The 18,112-nt window shown below is 54.1% G+C and overlaps 1 protein-coding gene across 1 annotated transcript in view; it reads right to left on the minus strand.

Moving 5' to 3' along the window:
- Positions 1 to 6,841: 6,841 nt before the first annotated feature.
- The window catches only part of LOC135425687 (S-adenosyl-L-methionine-dependent tRNA 4-demethylwyosine synthase TYW1-like), a 92,861-nt gene continuing 81,590 nt past the window's right edge, over positions 6,842 to 18,112 (minus strand). Inside the window, exons 15-16 of the mRNA XM_064678240.1 lie at positions 17,986 to 18,110; positions 6,842 to 8,552 (exon numbers count right to left, since the gene is read on the minus strand). Of these exons, the coding sequence (XP_064534310.1) occupies positions 8,331 to 8,552; positions 17,986 to 18,110 (347 nt within the window). The 3' untranslated portion in view covers positions 6,842 to 8,330. The remainder of the gene's footprint in view (positions 8,553 to 17,985; positions 18,111 to 18,112) is intronic.

An 18,112-nucleotide genomic window follows, 5' to 3' on the forward strand; every position in this document is an offset into this window, starting at 1 on the left:
AGGGCTGAGCAGCCAGAATGAAGGACTCCAGGACTGCCCCAAGCCCCTGGCCAGGGGCTGATCCCACCTCCAGGCACGGAGGGCACAACCCAGCGGGACCCCGGGCAGGGGCTGAGCTCCCAGTGCTTCCCTCTGCCTTTGCAAAGCTCAGTTCACTTCTGAGAGGATTTTAAATTAAGCTCTTTAAGCAACAAAGCAAGATTTCTCTTTAAACCTCTGTTTAATCACATAATCCTGAGGGAAGAGCTCTCCTCCCCCTGGGGAGGAGGAAAAAAAGAGAAGTAGGTTTGCTGAGGGAGACATAATTACTTGATCCCCTTATAATTGGATGATATTTGCTGATTAAATACAGAAAGCCTTGGGGAAAGTTTGATTTTTGGATAACAATCTAAAGATCTTGGAGAAAAGATCCACCAGGAAGGTTTGGCCACCAGGACCTCCTGGCACAGAGAAACACAGACATCAAGGGCCACAGACCCACCCAGCAGGGCCACGAGGGGGTCACTTGGAAGGCTTTAGATGGGAGATATGACACATCAAACCCCCTCAAAGCCTAGAAAACAGCCTAGAAAATATTAAATACCCTTCCTATCAAAGAATATCGAACATCTAAACAATTTTAGTCTCGTTTTCTGTCCCGGACTCTGATTTTTCTACGAATCTTTCTGAGTTTACTCAGCACTACTCAGCTCTAAAGTGATTTCAGCACAAATATGCAAAGGAAGCAGTTTCCCAGAATATTCTGTGTTGGAAGAGACCCACAAAGACCAGCAAGTCCAGCTCTTAAGAGAATGGCCTTTACAGGGATCAACACCACAACCTTGGCTTTGTTAGCACCAGCTGAGCTAATCCCAGTTCATGTGAGCTTGAAATGTGTTTCCTACGTGGAGCAGGTGACTGTGCCAATGTTCCTGCTGAACCCGGGCAAAATTCAGGATCTTGGTCTGCAAAGTTGTTGATAGAATGAGAAGAACACTTACAGCCCTGGTGGCTGTTTGTGACCCCCCTGAGGGCACAGTGGTGACACGGATGGGTGTTCCCAGGAGTTCCTGGGGGGTGTTGGATGGTGCTGAACACGTGGGGACACCCAGGACGGGTCTCTGAGGTTTCAGCTGTGGCACCTCCCGGGCCAGGGACAGCCCCAGGACCACTTGGGGAGTGCTCTGTGGGGCTGCAAGGGGGGCCCAGGAGATTGTCCCCAAAGCCATCCCAGTGCCAGCAGCCCTCCCAGAGGTGAGCCCTGCAGAGCCCCCTCCCTCCTCCTGCATCGGGGTGGCCTCGGTGGCAGCAGGACCGGGAGGGGGGTGAGCAGCAAGCAGGGCCAGCACCTTTCCCTGCTGGCTCTCCAGGGTGCTGGGTCACCTGCCCAGCATTCCCAGAGCTCCCAGCCCTGGCACCCAGCTCTCCTGCAGAGACAATGCTCCCAAGTCCCACAGGATCCCAGAGAACTGCTGAGCTGGGCCCACGGGAATTGAGTCCAACCCCTGTCCCTGCACAGGACCCAAGAGTCACAGCAGTCATTCCACAGAATCCCAGAATGGTTTGAGTCCCTGAAGACCTTAAAGAGCATCTTGTTCCACCCCCCTCTTGAGGGATTTAGGGAGGTTTGGTGCCAGCTGTGGGTTAACACCTTGCCCTGGCCCAGGCCCCTCTGCCCCCCCTGCCCCAGCAACATCCCACCCACAGCCTGGAGGAGCCCAGTGAGGAAAACCTGCCCAGCATCATTGCCATCAAACAGGGCCTCTGAGGAGATCAGAGCTTTACAAGCCTCCTTCAAAGGGCTCTGGGTGTTCCCTGTGTTCTCCCTTTAATCTTGGGAGGAGCAGAGAGAAAAAGGGGAGGAGGAGAAGCACAGCAGTGAGGAATATCTGCTGCAGGTGAGCCAGGGAAGTGGGATAAGGAATGGCTTTGATCCATCTGGGATCTGGAACACAAACACTGCCCATCCCCTTGCAACAAGAGTGAGCCCCAAATGAACCTCCTGCAGCAGCTGCAGCCCCATCACTCCTGGCTCCTGCTGGCAGAGCCTCTTCCAAAGGCAGCTCAGCACATCCCAGGCTGGGTCAGGTCCCCAGGAAAGGCTGTCAGTACACACAGAGAATCTCCTTCCCCACTCTGAAGAGATTATAAAAATAACATGTAAACCCAGGTTTAAAATAAATAACTAAATACCCAGGACCACTTCAGAAAGGCACAGTTGGTTGTACAGAGCTTGTTTAGGTTTTACAGGGTTCAAATTAGAGACAATCATCAGTTTGAGACACTTGGTTATTGGAATATCACTCCACCCTCATTCCAGGGAGTTGTAAAGAGTGAGAAGGTCCCCCCTGAGCCTCCTTTTCTCCAGGCTGAGCCCCCCCAGCTCCCTCAGCTGCTCCTGCTGCTCCAGCCCCTTCCCCAGCTCTGTTCCCTTCCCTGCACACGCTCCAGCCCCTCCATGTCCTTCTGGCAGTGAGGGGTTTTATGGAGCCTCATGGTCAGGACACACCACCAGCAAAACCTGCCCCAAACCCCATTTCCCTGCAAAACTTCCCTTTTCTTGGTGATGGGGGAACCAACCTGCCAGGGGGGGGTTCACCCCTTCCACCCTCCCCCAGTCCCATCCAGGGGAGAAATTCCCGCTTGCCAAAGACACCTGGGGGTGGCTGTGGGTGATTGGCCGGGGAAAGGCAGCGCGGGCTGCTCGTTTAACAGCTCATTATTCCCGTCCCTGATGCTTTCCCTGTGTTCGGCGTGTTCAGCGCTGAGATGGTTTAAGCGGCTGATCTGATCTGATCTGAGCCCCCGGCAAAGAGGATGAGCCTCAGAGCGCCTTGAGCTCCCAGAGGCTGCCCCAGAGGTGAGGAATGTGTTGTTATCAGCATCCCAAAAAAAAATCCCGGGGACGGGAAAAGCCAGACAGCGACAGGCTGGAGGAGATGGGGCAGCTCCTGGCGCCCGAGACTGGAGGAGGTGAATGGACGGGTTCCTTGTCCCCCGTGGCTTCCAACCCACCAAAGTCCCTCTCCAGCTCTCCTGGAGCCCCTTTAGGCCCTACAAGGGGCTCTCAGCTCTCCCTGGAGCCTTCTCTTCTCCAGGTGAACCCCCCCAGCTCTCCCAGCCTGGCTCCAGAGCAGAGGGGCTCCAGCCCTGGCAGCATCTCCGTGACCTCTGGACTCTCTCCAGCAGCTCCACGTCCTCCCTGTGCTGTTCCCCAGGGCTGGAGCAGCTCTGCAGGGGGGTCTCACCTGAGTGGGGCAGAGGGGCAGAATCCCCCCCCTTCCCTTTAGGACAGGGTGGATTTTGGGGCTGCCAGAGCCCTCAGCTGGGCCATGTGGAGCTTCTCAGCAGCTTCATTCAGCCCAGTGGTTTGCTGCTGGAGCTGGGTAGTGCCACCTCTGCCACGTTCCCACGAACACTCCCTGGCACGAGAACATCTCCTGGGATGGGAGATCCTCCCAGCTTCTCCTTTTTTGGGGTTTGCTCCTGGTGCAGGTGACTGGAGGAGGTGAATGGACACGTCCCTTGTCCCCATGTCACCCAGCTGGGATGGCAGGTGCCTTCCAACCCCCTGCAAACCAGGGACTGGTCCTTGGCTGGCTGAGGGAGCTCCACAGGAGCAAAAACGCAGCATCACATCTGGGGGGATTTCTCCCATCAGGATTTAACCACTCTTTTTTTTTTTTTTTTTTTTTTCCAAAGAATTGCTGAATTCTGAATTTTTTCAAGGTTTTCCAGTGGGGTTTTTTTTTGGCTGGAGTATTTTCTTGCAAACCTTCTCATCAGTTTTGATCTGTCCCGAGAAATGTTTTTTGGCTTAAGAGATTTGAATCTCAAAGATGCCACCAGTCCCTGTGCAATGGCTGGGGCAGCCCAGGAGAGGCACCAACCCATCCCAGCAGCTCCCAAGGGATTTGAGCCCACCTTGAAATGGGAGAAGGGGGAAAATGCATCACTGAAGCAGAAACCATCCCCAGGGAATCATGGAATGCCCTGGGTTGGAAGGGACCTTCAAGCTCATCTTCCTCAGTCTTTCCAAGTGCTGACAGAGGAAGGCTTTGGGATGCAGGGAGAGGCTGGGATTTGTCCAAGCACCAGGGATGGTCCATGGCCCTGCTCTGGGAAGCTGCAGGATGTGGCCACCGGGGCTTGTGCCCCACAGTGGGAGGGGGGGTTGGCACCAGGGAAGGGGCCTTGGGGACAGCCATAACCCCCCCACACTCCACATTCCATTGGCTCCAATCGTGCTGCTGCTCCGTGGATTTCAGGGGTGAAGGTTCAGCCTGGCTGGGGGTCCCTCCTCCTCCTCCTCAAATATCCCATCACTGCTGGAATGACCCCCGGGAGCTCCTGCCCCCTCCAGCTGCGGGAAGGGAGGACACAGAGGAGGGGGGGACGAACTGCTGAGCTCCCACCCCCAGGAAAGCTCAGGGGCTTCCTTAGGAATATTCCCTCGGGATCACCCGCCTCCCTTTTCCCACGGCGAGCTCTGGAGCAGCACAGGTTCTCAGGGCTGGCTCAGTCCCCTCTGCCAACCCCCGGCTCAGCTCAACCTGCGCTTGCTGAAGTGAGAACGATGCCCTTCCTCCCGCTAATTCCCAGATCTTTTTCCTCCCCCCCTCGGGGCACAGCAGCGGCTGTAACATCATCAATGATTCAGGAGCCGAGCCAGCTGAAGACAAAGCTGATGGATGACGGGTCTGTTCGAGGGGGGGGGGATGTTTTCCTGCTGGAGATTTTTGGGAAACAAATCTATTTATCCTCGTTCCAAAGCGAAACACACCCCCCACCCCGAGTGACTCAGCCCTGAGTCAGGAACAGCAGCAGCAGGAGCAGCACGGAGGGATCCAGGCTGTGCCAGGGAAGGAGGAGCAGGAGCAGGCACAGGAATTTGGGCACAGGACTCCTCCAGTTCCCCCTGCTTTGAAGGGGTTAAACCAATTTTGGCCCGTTTTGCCCTTAGGATGGAACTTCCCGAGGCTCCAGGTCGGGTATTGAAGCAACAGGTCCCACTTTGCTGGGAGTGGCACCAGGACACACATTGAGCCCTGGCTTTGGGTAAAACCCCCCAAAACAGAAGGGGGAGAGTTTTTTGGGAATCTCCTGGGCAGCATTGGGGGCAGGAAGGGGGATGGGGACCCCCTGCACCCCCAGCAGCACCATCAGCTGAAGGATGTCTGTGATCCAGATGGAAACCTACAGAAAATGGGTTGGAGTTCCCCAATTACTAAGCCAAATATATTTAGAGAATCACAAGATGGGCTGATCCTGCAACCCTGACACTGGAGAGGTTCTTCCCATCCGGGATCCTTCCCTGACCTTTGGCAGAACAGAAAACTCCTCATTGAAACAATCCCACTTTTTTCCCAGGTACATCCCATTCCACTGAAGTTTCCCTGTGGACACCCCCCCCAACCCCAGGAGTGAGAGCCAACCTGTTCGAAATGCCAGAAGCAATTCCAGGTGTTGGAAAGGGGACAAAGCCCCCCATTCCCAGCACATCCAGAGCACGATCCCAGAGCTCAGCAGAGCCCCACCAGGGCTCCAGTTTAGTGTGTCCCCAAAACAGCAGAGATGGGACTTGGAAATTGTCCATCTGGGAACTCCCTGGGTAGGAGGATCACAGGGGGTGTCTGTGCTGGAAGATTTTCCCTGAGCCTGAGGTAATTCCAGAGGGACTGCAGGGGTGAATCCTGCCCAAAGTGCTCTGGGAGCAGCCTGCAGGTGCCAGCTGGCCCCCAGCAGGGACAGGCAGGTGGGATGTGACCGTGGTTCCACCTTGCCTGGCACCAGGGCAGGGAAAGCACCGTTCTTCTAGGACAGCTCAGGTGCCAATTGCCATGGGAATGTTGGGCACTGACCTCAGGAGGTCACACACCTCATCCCTCTGAGCCCTGGAAAACAGTGGGGAGGAGCAGGGAGAGGCTGGAGAGGGTGTGAGGACACAGGGAGGATCAGGAGAGGGATGGAGGGAGCCCAGGGAGGACACAGGAGACGGAGGGAGGGAGTGTGAGGACACTGAAGGATCAAGAAGGATGAAGGGAACATGGGGACAGAGGGAGGATCAGGAGAGGGATGGAGGGAGCACATGGGAGATAGAAGGAGGGAATGTGAGGACATGGGGAGGAGCAGGGAGGATGAAGGGAACATGGGGACACAGGGAGAGGATGGAGGGAGCATAAGGACACAGGGAAAACCAAGGGGAAGAATGGAAGGAGAACGGGGAGGACATGGGATAAGGATTGAGGGAGTGTGAGGACTCAGGGAGGATCAAGGAAGATGGAGGGAACGTGGAGACACAGGGAGGATCAGGGAGAATCCTTCCCTGTGAGGGTGGGGAGGCCCTGGCACAGGTTGCCCAGAGAAGCTGTGGCTGCCCCATCCCTGGGAGTGTCCAAGGCCAGGTTGGACAGGGCTTGGAGCAACCTGGGCTAGTGGAAGGTGTCCCTGCCCATGGCAGGGGGTGGGAATGAGATGAGATTTAATGTCCCTTCCAACCCAAACCATCCCAGGATTGTACAATTCCATCAGTTGCCCAGCTTACAAATTTTTATATATTTTTACTGTCTATTAATCTTTTCTGAAGCTCAGAAAGCAAAACTGTACTTAATAGATTCCTGCATCCTGCATCCTGCGTCTTCCAACCCAAACCATCCTGGGATTCCATGATTTTCTGAAATTTTCTGAAATTTCTGAAATGTTCTGCCCCAGGAAGGGCATCCCTCACCCACAGCTCCCCCTTCCCCTCCACGTCCTATAAAGAAAAGAGATATTACACAACATTTGTGCTTTTGATCTCCTTAAAATCAATTCACCATCCCCTCTCACAGAGCCTTGCACAGCAGCCACACACCAAAGGTGCTCTAGGCAAAAGTACTTTTATTTCCTTTTTTTTCTTTAGAAACACTTTTTACAGCTTAAGAAACGGGCTTGCTTTTAAAAAAGAAAGAAAATCACCATCCCAGGGCCCCTCAGCATCCACAGCTCCGTGGGATGAGAAGGTTTAGGGTGGGAGTGCTGGGAACACCTTTGATCCAAGCTGCTGGAGTTCCACAGGGAAACAAACCCCCCTGAGCAGGATTGAGGTGTGGTCCCACCTCCAGCCCTGGGTGTGAATTAAAGCTGTTCCTGCTGCTGGTTCCATCCATTCCCAGGAAGGGTTTGGCTGGAGCAGCACCAGGGAGGACCTGGAGCCCTGAGGGAGGAGGGGCTGCCCACGGGTGGGAGCCATGGAAGAGGGGTGGGAGCCACTTGGGAAGGGGCAGAGCCTTGCCTGGTTCAGCCCTCTGGGAACTGAAGGCCTGGGAATGTGCCAGGGGGTTTGCACACAGAGCCTCCAACCCCTGGGGATGCAGCAAAGAGGGAAAGGGAATTCCCTCCTAATTTAAAAGCCATTTTCCAGCCAGGCTCCAGCACCTCCAGAGTGCCCAGGGTATCCCAGAGCAACCCCTGCCCTTGTGCCTGGATGTCACCTCTCCAAAGGAGAGGAGTTGGTTTCTTGACCCCAGAAACCTCGACTGGGTCCAGTTTCCTTCTCCACCCCGTTCTCCCCACCCAGAGCAGCAGGGAGGCTGTGGAGCTTCCCAGGGGAGCAGGGGGAGCTCCATCCCTGATGTCCAGCTCCCATGGACACTGGGCACACACAGCCAGGGTTCTGAGGGATTGTACATGTTGTTCAGGGCTGCTGGGAGTGGGATAACACTGTTCAGAAACATCCATTCCCAAACCCAGGAAGTTGGAAGATACTTGGAGAGGTGTCAGAAGTCACAGCCGGTATCAATAGGGGGGTTGTTACTCACATTATTCCCAAGTTTCTTGGATGAGATGAGGTTTTTACAGGAATTAAATACATAAACCTGAACTAAGTCCATAAAATGATATTCCCAGTAGGGATCAGGTTCTTTGATCCAGGTCCCACCTGCCCTGATCCAACAAGCTCCTGGGGTTGAAATCCCTGTGGCACTTTTCCTCGTGGATGTGGAATGTTTTGCTGCCAAGCTGGGGGCCAGATGTGCCAGGCTCTCCTCACAGAGGGCACTGGAATCCAAGGAATGCTCCTGCTCCACATGCAACTCCAACCACATCCAACTGCTCCACATCCAACTCCAAAGCACATCCAACTCCAAACACGGCCACGGCCACTGCCTCCCCACCAGGCTGCTGAGAAACCACTGCCATGGACCATTTCTGATTTGGGAGAGAGAATGTTATAAATATTTTCATCCAGGAAGCCCTAAAACCAGGAGGGAAGGGTGAACTCGAGGCTTGACCCTCCTGCTCAACAGCAAATGTGGGATAACGTCGATGGGAAGATCCGAAATCCGTGTCAGCCGGAAACGGAGCCCCAAAGCTCAGCAGCCAGAGATGTCCCGTGCCTTGTTCCTCCGCTGGAATCTGACATCCAGGGGGTCAAATCCCCGCTCCCTGGCCCCAAAGAGAGCCCAGGGAGGAGTCCTGGCCGTGTAATCGGCCGCTGTGAAGGTCCTGGAGCCACCGCTCCGCTCGCGCTCCCGCACCAGCTCCTGGAAGCGCTCGTAGTCGATCCAGGTGAACCACTCGCCATCCACCTTGAACTGGAGGGAAAACAAACACGTTAGGGAGTGATGGGAGGCACCAAACCCACATTTCTGCCAAGAGAAGATGGGTTTGGGCTGAATGGATGGCAGCTGTTGTCAGCTTTAACTCTGTAGCCCCACTGAGGTCCAGGGTAAAGCCACCCCGAACGGCCTTCCCGGGAAACCAAAAGGAATTCAGGGGGATGAATATCCTCATCCCTGGGGTTGGAGAACACCTGCAGACACAGGAGCCCTGGTTTTTTCCCAGCTTTAGTCACTGAGGGCTGTTTGCCCACAGGGAATTGATTCAGCCCCCCTGCTCTGCCCTTGTGAGACCCCCCTGCAGAGCTGCTCCAGCCCTGGAATCCTCAGCACAGGGAAGATGTGGAGCTGTTGGAGTGAGTCCAGAGGAGGCACCAGAGATGCTCCAAGGGCTGGAGCCCCTCTGCTCTGGAGCCAGGCTGGGAGAGCTGGGGGGGTTCACCTGGAGAAGGGAAGGCTCCAGGGAGAGCTGAGAGCCCCTTGCAGGGCCTGAAGGGGCTCCAGGAGAGCTGGAGAGGGACTGGGGACAAGGGATGGAGGGACAGGACAAGGGGGAATGGCTTCCCACTGCCAGAGGGCAGGGATAGATGGGATATTGGAAGGAATTGTGGCTGTGAGGGTGGGGAGGCCCTGGCACAGGTTGCCCAGAGAAGCTGTGGCTGCCCCATCCCTGGGAGTGTCCAAGGTCAGATTGGACAGGGTTTGGAGCAACCTGGGCTAGTGGAAGGTGTCCCTGCCCATGGCAGGGGTGGGACTGGATGATCTTTAAGGTCCCTTCCCACCCAAACCATTCCATGATAATTTCCATGAGGGTTTGACTGTTGGACACTTTGCTGGACCCTCCAAAGTACTGGATTCCACCCCCCCTCCAGCCCCACTTTCCAGGAGGAACACTCCCATGGAGCATCCCAAAGCCTTCCCAGGCCTGTCTGCAGTTCCCAGGTGACACACCTGAAAGAACTGGACAAGCCCTGGAGGGGACAGGGGAAACAGGGATTGATGCCCAGGTGCCCCTTGAGGGCCAAGGTCAACCAAAGCTCCCGCTCAGACCATGTGTGTCCAACTCCAGGGCAGCACAGCCTGGAAAAACAGCCCAGGAGCAGCAGCAGAGCAGGGACTGGGATGGATTTGGGCAATTCCTGACAGGGGCAGGAGGGCTGTGTTTGGGAAGGGGGAGGATAAAGAGGTTTAATGACACGAATCCTCTTTCCATGTGAGAATGTGAAGAATGGCTTCTTTTGACAGGCTGGAGCCCCATTTGTCTCCCAGAGCTGCTCTGCCAATTTAGCCACAGCCCTGACTGAATCCTCAATTAGGATTTATCTGAGCTAAGAGCTTATTATGCATTTCATCCAAAGGAAAAAAAAAAAAGAGGGAAAACAGCCTGACTCCCTGGTTGTGGTGGGTTGGTTTTTTTTCCCCAAACTTGATGGCTGTGCATTTAAAGTGGCACTTGACTTTGTGCCCGAGAGCTAAAAGCTTTTTTGGTTGGAAAAACTGCTGACAACTGCAAAATCCTGCAGTCAAACATGGTTAGTGCTCATCCATTGCTGCCTCTGGAATTACAGCACGTTCCTGCTGGGATTGGCCCCCACGTGGAGCATGGAGGGGACACTGCAGAGTCACAGCTCTGGGGAAGAAGCCTTGGCAGAAACCAACTCATTTTTCCCATGCCAAGGTGGGTGAGGTGTTGTGTGAGGCCACCTGTAAAGCAGGTGCCAAAAACCACCTGCTCCCAAACTCTGGAGCTCAGGAGACCTGGGTTCCCCTGCCAGGGCCTGTGGAGGTGGGAGGTGACAAGTTCACACAGCAGACTCTCTGCTCCCCCCAGATTTGATTCAGTCACACTCAGCAAACTCTCACACCAATTAATCCCCAATCCAGGGGATCCAGCAAAGCCTTGAAGGCACGTGGGAGACATGGAAGGTGTTGAGATTATTCCCATGATGGGTTTGGAGCACTCCCAACAGGTCACACAGAGAGCCTTGAGGTCACCTAAGAGAAATCCAGCACAGAAAGAGAGCTGAGACTTGATATTGGCTCTTTCCTTGGAAAATCAGGGTGGAATCACAGAATCATTAAGGTTGATCACAAAGTCCAGCCTGTGATGGATCACAAAGGGGTGGAAGGGGGGGCTCACAAAGAGCCCTTCACCCCATGGCCAAGGGTGGCTCACCAGGAGCAGCAAAGCCCCAGGAGATGCTGGTGCCACCCAGAGCAGCTGGAAGGAGGACATGGCCTGTGGCCACCACCCCAAATGAGGGTGATGCCAGTTCAACAAGGCCAAGTGCAAGGTCCTGCACCTGGGTCAGGGCAAAACCCAGGCCCAAATCCAGGCTGGGTGGAGCAGGGTGGAGAGCAGCCCTGAGGAGAAGGGCCTGGGGGTGTTGGTGGATGAGAAGCTCAGCATGGAATCATGGAATGGCCTGGGCTGGAAGGGACCTGAAAGATCATCCAGTTCCACCCCCTGCCACGGGCACAACCCAACCCTGTGCCCTGGGCTGATCCCCCGGCGTGGGCAGAGGGCAGGGGGGGATTCTGCCCCTCTGTCCCCTCAGCTGAGACCCCCCTGCAGAGCTGCTCCAGCCCTGGGAACAGCACAGGGAGGACATGGAGCTGCTGGAGAGAGTCCAGAGGAGGCCCCAGAGATGCTCCCAGGGCTGGAGCCCCTCTGCTCTGGAGCCAGGCTGGGAGAGCTGGGGGGGTTCCCCTGGAGAAGAGAAGGCTCCAGGGAGAGCTGAGAGCCCCTTCCAGGGCCTAAAGGGGCTCCAGGAGAGCTGGAGAGGGACTGGGGACAAGGGATGGAGGGACAGGACAAGGGGAATGGCTTCCCACTGCCAGAGGGCAGGGATAGATGGGATATTGGGAAGGAATTCTTGGCTGCGAGGGTGGGGAGGCCCTGGCACAGGTTGGGCAGAGAAGCTGTGGCTGCCCCATCCCTGGGAGTGTCCAGGGCCAAGTGGGAGCAACCCAGGACTGCAGGGACCTGGGGCAGGAGGTGCCTGAGCAGAGGTGATGCCATGTGGAATGTGGGATATGGGACTGAGATCCCACTGCAGCTCCCTGTGCCCACCATCGGCCACTTCTGCAGGCACAGCATCAAAGAGGCACCTGGAAAACCGATCCTGAGTCCTGAACCCCTCCATTCCCATCTGAGGATAAACAAAGGAGCTTTTCCACCCTCACACACGGGGAGTGATTAAACAGCTCATAAATCAGGGCATTCTCAGCACCTGCCACTGCCAAGCTCTCCAAGACAAACAAACAATTCACGGAATCATTACCCACAGTTTCTCACCTAATTAAGGCTCACAATTATTTAAGGCTCCCTCTGTCTGACAGTGGCAGTGTCAGAGCTGGAGTCACTCAGCAGAACAAGGAGAAACATTGTGGAGAAATGGGAATCTGAGCGGGGTCAGGTGCTGCTCAAAAAGCCACAGACTTTTCCTTTTTCGTGATTAGCAGCAACCTCAGGCTTGAGGGGGAAGAAATCAGGATCAAGCTGGTTTTTAGGTTGCAGATGCAGGGATGAGAAGGCAATAATGGCCTTCCACCAGCCCAGGTTGCTCCAACCTGGTCTTGGACACTTCCAGAGATGGGGCAGCCACAGCTTCTCTGGAAAATCCATTCCAGGGCCTCCCCACCATCCAGGGAAGAATTCCTTCTCAGTATCCCACCTAACCCTGCCCTCCTTCCCCTTAAGGCCATTATTACCTTCTCCTGTACCTGCAGCTTAAAAACCAGTTTAATCGTAATTTCTTCCCCCTCAAGCCTGAGGTTGCAACTAATCATGGAAAAGGAAAAGTTTGGAGCTTTCTGAACACCACATGACCCTGCTCAGATTAATTTATCCACATAAATATCGTGTTCCCCAAAAGAGTGGAACAACCCCAAACTGACCTGATCTGAGCCTGTGCCCCTGGGAGTTATTGCACAGAAAAGCTTCATTATTGCAGATTTATTTGGGTTTAATCCCCCCCTCCACTGAGTGGAGCAGCTCCTCTGCCAATTAAGCCAGGGCTGCATCCAGACAGTTTTAATTCCAATGGATCAAACCAGGATTACTGCAGCACAACAGAGATCTCCTGTTAATAACTCAAATATCAAGCCCAGCAGAGCCACCTTCCTGCTGGAAGGGGACACAGGAAAGGCAGAAAACCTGCAGGAAACACAACATTCCCTGCTCACACCTGCCCTGGGGGGGTTGTTTGGCTGCTTGGCCCCACCTGGGATCTGCCCCATCCCTTGGGAATGTTGTGGCCTCACTCCAAGCAGCTCCCCAAGGCTGGTGCTCCCCTTGCCCCACAATGCTGCCTCTGGATCCGGGATCCCAAGGACATGTCCCACTCTCCAATGACTTGCAAGGCAGGAAGGAAACGGGATGTGATGGACTCTCTGTCTCTGCTCTCCCCCCTGTGAGTGCAGCTGGGAGTTAAGTGCTTCCTCTCCCTCCCTAAATATAGACAAAAAGCTCAGCATGGAACATCTTCACCTCCCCTGCAGCCTCTCCAGGCACAGCCAGGACACCCGGGGAGCCTCCCCAGCCCTCACAGGGACAACACTGCCAAGGAGAAGGCCAATTCCTACTTTTCCAGGAGGATTCTGTGGCTGATGGAGAGTGCTGAGCACCTTTGGACAGGACCCTACGTCCCCCAACTCATTTTAGATCAAGCCACCCCTGACAGCAGCCTTGGCACACCCTCAGCACTGCTGGGCCATGGAGTCATGGAAGGGGTTGGGAAGGGATATTAAAGCTCCTCTCATCCCACCCCCTGCCATGGCCAGGGACACCTTCCACCAGCCCAGGTTGCTCCAACCTGCCCTTGGACACTCCCAGGGATGGGGCAGCCACAGCTGCTCTGGCCAGGGCCTCCCCACCTCAACAGGGAGCTTTGGGCGTGGCAAATGAACTTTATTCCAAAAGCAGCTCCCTGGGCTCCCCTGGGGATGACAGGGACACCCTGCCCTGCTGCAGGACACAACACCAGCCCAGGGCACATCCAGCAGGGCAACAATCCAAGGGGTGCACAAGGCAGGGCTGGAGCACCACGAGGGAACATTTGGACCCTGGGTAAGGACACTCTGCTTGGGGAATTCTTTGCTTTAGGCTGTAGGGAGGTGGGTGTTGGTCTCTCCTCCCAGGGAACAAGGGACAGCACAAGAGGAAACGGCCTCAAGTTGTGCCAGGGGAGGGTCAGGTTGGATATCAGGGAAAATTCCTTCATGGAAAGGCTGGTCAGGCACTGGAAGGGGCTGCCCAGGGCAGTGCCATCCCTGGAGGTGTTCCCAAAACATGTGGATGTGGCACTTTGGGGACAGGATTTAGTGGTGAACATGGTGGATGGGGCTGGGATTTTCCAACCTTTCCAATTCCATGATTCCCAGTCAGACATATCAGGTTTATAAAGGCAGAAAAGGCTGAAGGCAGTTAACTGAGAGCTCCAGAGAGAGCAAAGCACTGGGATTCCAGGAATATTCCCAGTACTCTGCATGGTTAATTGCCATGGAAATCAAGCCTGGCACCACAGGGAAGAGGCAGGGATGCTCAGACATGGAATCATGGTGTTCTACCAGAGAATTATGGAATCCCAGGGACCTGGGAATTCTGGAATGCCAGCCTGGCTGAGGAGCAGAGGGAGCAGCTCTGACAAGGAATTTGTATCTGGAAAGCAACAGGGAAGTGGAAAAACCCCACCTGCTCCAGCAAGGGAGAGATTTAAATGAACAAACCAGGAGATAGTTGTCAGGAAGTGCTTTGGGAGAGGGTGGAACACCCATGGAAAGCAAATCCAACCCAGTGGGGCAGAAGGTTTTATCCTAGAAATGCCCAAGGGGTTACATTTCATCCATAAAAACCTTCCCTGCAAGGAAGTTGCAGCACATCCCCTTTCTTAGGCACTTGTTCTGGTCATCCTGAGGATACATTGATTGTTCCAAGCCTGGAAAAGCAGCAGCCTGAGGTCCCTCTCTGGAAAAGGTCACTTGAATTCAGTGTTAATTAGAAAGGTGTCGATATTTCAGCCCATTAGTTCCAAAGTGCTGCCATAAATCACATTTTTGGGACCGTGGTGTTTATGGGATTTACTAGAAAGCAAATGGAATTCCTCAGGAATTCAGCACTGTTGCTAAAGAACCTGAGAGGATGGAGCCCAAACACACAGGGAACCTCTCAGTGAGATGGGAACCCCCGAAAAGCTGGGAGGAGGAGGAGGAGGAGGCAGAAAAGGCAGGGAAGGGGAGATCCCAATCCATGGGAGCCCAGGCCAAGCCAAGGAGGGCTGCACTCATCCTTCAGAGGGACACAACCCATCCCTGGAAGTGTCCAAGGCCAGGTTGCTCCAGGGGCTTGGAGCAACCTGGGCTATGGAAGTGTCCCTGCCATGGCAGGGGGTGGGATGAGATGAGCTGTAAGGTCTCTTCCAACCCAAACTATTCCATGATCCTAAGAAACTGATGGCTCCAAAACCATGGAAATCCCAGTAACTAATGGATTTTCAGGTCACAGGTGTTTGCTGTGTTCATTTTTAGAGCTCTGTGAAGGGCAACTGGAAAAGGAACATTTTGCCTGTAAGGCTTCAGTTTGTAAGACCTTTTAAGCTCTCCTGGACAATCCAGCAGAGGCAGATCCAAAGCTCTCCTGGGACAATCCAGGAGAGGCAGATCCAAAGCTCTCCTGGGACAATCCAGGAGAGGCACATCCAAAGCTCTCCTGGGATGGTCCAGCAGAGGCACATCCAAAGCTCTCCTGGGATAGTCCAGAGAGGCACATCCAAAGCTCTCCTGGGATAGTCCAGCAGAGGCACATCCAAAGCTCTCCTGGGATAGTCCAGGAGAGGCACATCCAAAGCTCTCCAGGGTTAAGTGGGACACATTTCAATCCCTGAGCCTCCCTGAGTCCTCAAGCTCCTCTCCTGCATCCCAGCCACATGTTCAGGCACAAGGAAGCAGGGAAGAACAAGGGATGTGTGTGTGGGAAGAGACTTGGAAGCTCAATGGGAGATTTTGAAGACACTGAAGAACCCCCCATATATTCCCCAGCTCCAACCCCAGAGTCACCTCTTCACTCCAGGGAGAAGAAATAACATCAGCCCTACAAACTGCACTTTCCTCTCCCTTAAATCCCTTTTTTCCCCCCCTAAATCCCTGGCCCTAGGAGACTCCAGAGCTTAAGTCCTAAGCTATCATTCATCACACAAGCAGGTGCCAATCAATGACTCTCCATCAATCAAGGCAGGATGAATTATTTGTGACATTCCCAGACTCTTTTCCTGCAGGCTGTCATTCCACATTGATGTTCAAATGATGATGAGCATTGTTTGAACACCCCCAAAACTCCGAACACAGGGAAATAATAATCCCATTTCTTAATGATTTTTATTACAGCCTTCCTGCAACTCCTTAATTTTTTAAAGAGCCCTTTGATTCTGCCATTCCTGGCTCCAGCCTGATCATTCCCAGGGCACAGGTTTGCTGCAAATAATAAGACACTGACAAATTTTATTCTCCACTAGAGCCTGAAATGCAAAAATTAAAACCTAATCGAAATAAATCTATTTTTTATTAGTATTTAGTAGTGGGGACAGATTGTTTCCCAAAGACACCCTCTGCTAATGGCTCTGGAAGGCAAAGCAGCTGCTGAATTCCTCCTGGGCAGGTATCAATTCATTCTTGTTACTAAATGGTGTTACTTAAATTATGCATCAATAGGGTCGGTGCAATCTGTTTGTTTTCCTTCCCCTGGACCTTAGAATGGAAAAGATATTTGGATTTCTCAGGCACAGTTGCCAGTGGCAACAACCAGGAGCGAGGCTGTAAATAAAAAGCAAATTTTAGGGGGCTTGAAACAGAATTAGTGCCAGGTCTCCTGGTTTTCTCTGCTCCCATAAAAATAAGGACAGTTTGGGAAATGTGCAGAGGTTTTCAACAAGGAGATCCTGACAATTATCAAACGTGGTTTCAGAGTGAAAGGGAGGAGGGACAGAGGGATACTGGGAAGGAATTGTTCCCTGTTCAGGTGGGAGGCCCTGGCACAGGCTGCCCAGAGAAGCTGTGGCTGCCCCATCCCTGGAAGTGTCCAAGGCCAGGTTGGAGCAACCTGGGTGTTGGAAAGTCCCTGCCCATGGCAGGGGCTGGAATGAGATGGTCTTTAGGGCCCCTCCAACCCAAACCATTCCAGGATTCTACAGTTCCATCAGCTGCCTGGCTCACACATTATGATATATTTTTATTGCCTTTCTATTAATCTTTTCTGAAGGTCAGAAAACAAAACAGCACTTGATGCTTTTTCATCTCCTGCATACTTTAAAAAGAATTATTATTCTTTTGGCATTTCACTCTTATTGCATTTCATTTCCCTTCCCTACTTGAGCAGGGCCTGTAAGAGAGAAGGGACAAATTTTTAGCAGGGCCTGTTGTGACAGGACAAGGGGGGGTGGCTTAAGGAGGGTCAATTTACATTGGAAATAAGAAGAGTTTATAAATAAGAGGGTGGGGAGGCCCTGGCACAGGGTGTCCAGAGAAGCTGTGGCTGCCCCATCCCTGGAAATGTTCAAGGCCAGGCTGAAGGAGCACATGGATCCCAGAATGGTTTGGGTTGGGAGTGACATTAAAACTCATCCCATTCCACCCCCTGCCATGGACAGGGACACCTTCCACTAGCCCAGGTTGCTCCAACCTGGCCTTGGACACTTGCAGGGCTGAGGCAGCCACAGCTTCTCTGGGCTCCCTGAGCACACTGTCCCTGCCACTGGACACCCCAATGCAAATACAGAGCCAAGGCAGAGTCTACACTGGATTTGTTCCTACCTTCCTCAAAATGCAAAGGGAGTGAGACAAAAGGCAGGAGATCCAGCACTGAGCTTCCTTCCCAAAAGCCATCCAGATGGAAGTATCCATGCCAGAAGTGTAATGGAGCTGGGAAGGGGCTGGAGCAGCAGGAGCAGCTGAGGGAGCTGGGGGGCTCAGCCTGGAGAAAAGGAGGCTCAGGGGGGACCTTCTGGCTCTGCAACCCCCTGACAGGAGGGGGGAGCCGGGGGGGGGTCGGGCTCTGCTCCCAGGGAACAAGGGACAGGAGGAGAGGGAACGGCCTCCAGCTGTGCCAGGGGAGGCTCAGGTTGGATACTGGGAAAATTTCTTCATGGAAAGGGCTGTCCAGCCCTGGCCCAGCTGCCCAGGGCAGTGGTGGAGTCCCCACCCCTGGAGGGATTCAGGAGCTGTGTGGATGTGGCACCTGGGGACGTGGGTGGCCTCGGCAGCGCCGGGTTGGACACAACGATCTAAGAGGGCTTTTCCAACCTAAACGATTCCACAAAAACTCTGGAGAACAAACACGTCAGAACCAGGCAGTCGTGCAGCACTTCCCAGGGGAAGCAGCAGTGGCTGGAGTCCCCCCTGGCCCAGGGATGCTCACCTTGGTGTGGGCCAGCAGCAGGCAGTTGGAGTGCTCGTGCTCGCAGGCGATCTCGTAGTCGGGCAGGAGCTCGGCCAGGTCCTGCACAAACCCCACCACCTCCTCGTGCCAGGGCACGTTGGCCATG

This window comes from Pseudopipra pipra, chromosome 21 (genome assembly GCF_036250125.1).
Source record: "Pseudopipra pipra isolate bDixPip1 chromosome 21, bDixPip1.hap1, whole genome shotgun sequence".
In the NCBI taxonomy this organism is placed as follows: domain Eukaryota; kingdom Metazoa; phylum Chordata; class Aves; order Passeriformes; family Pipridae; genus Pseudopipra; species Pseudopipra pipra.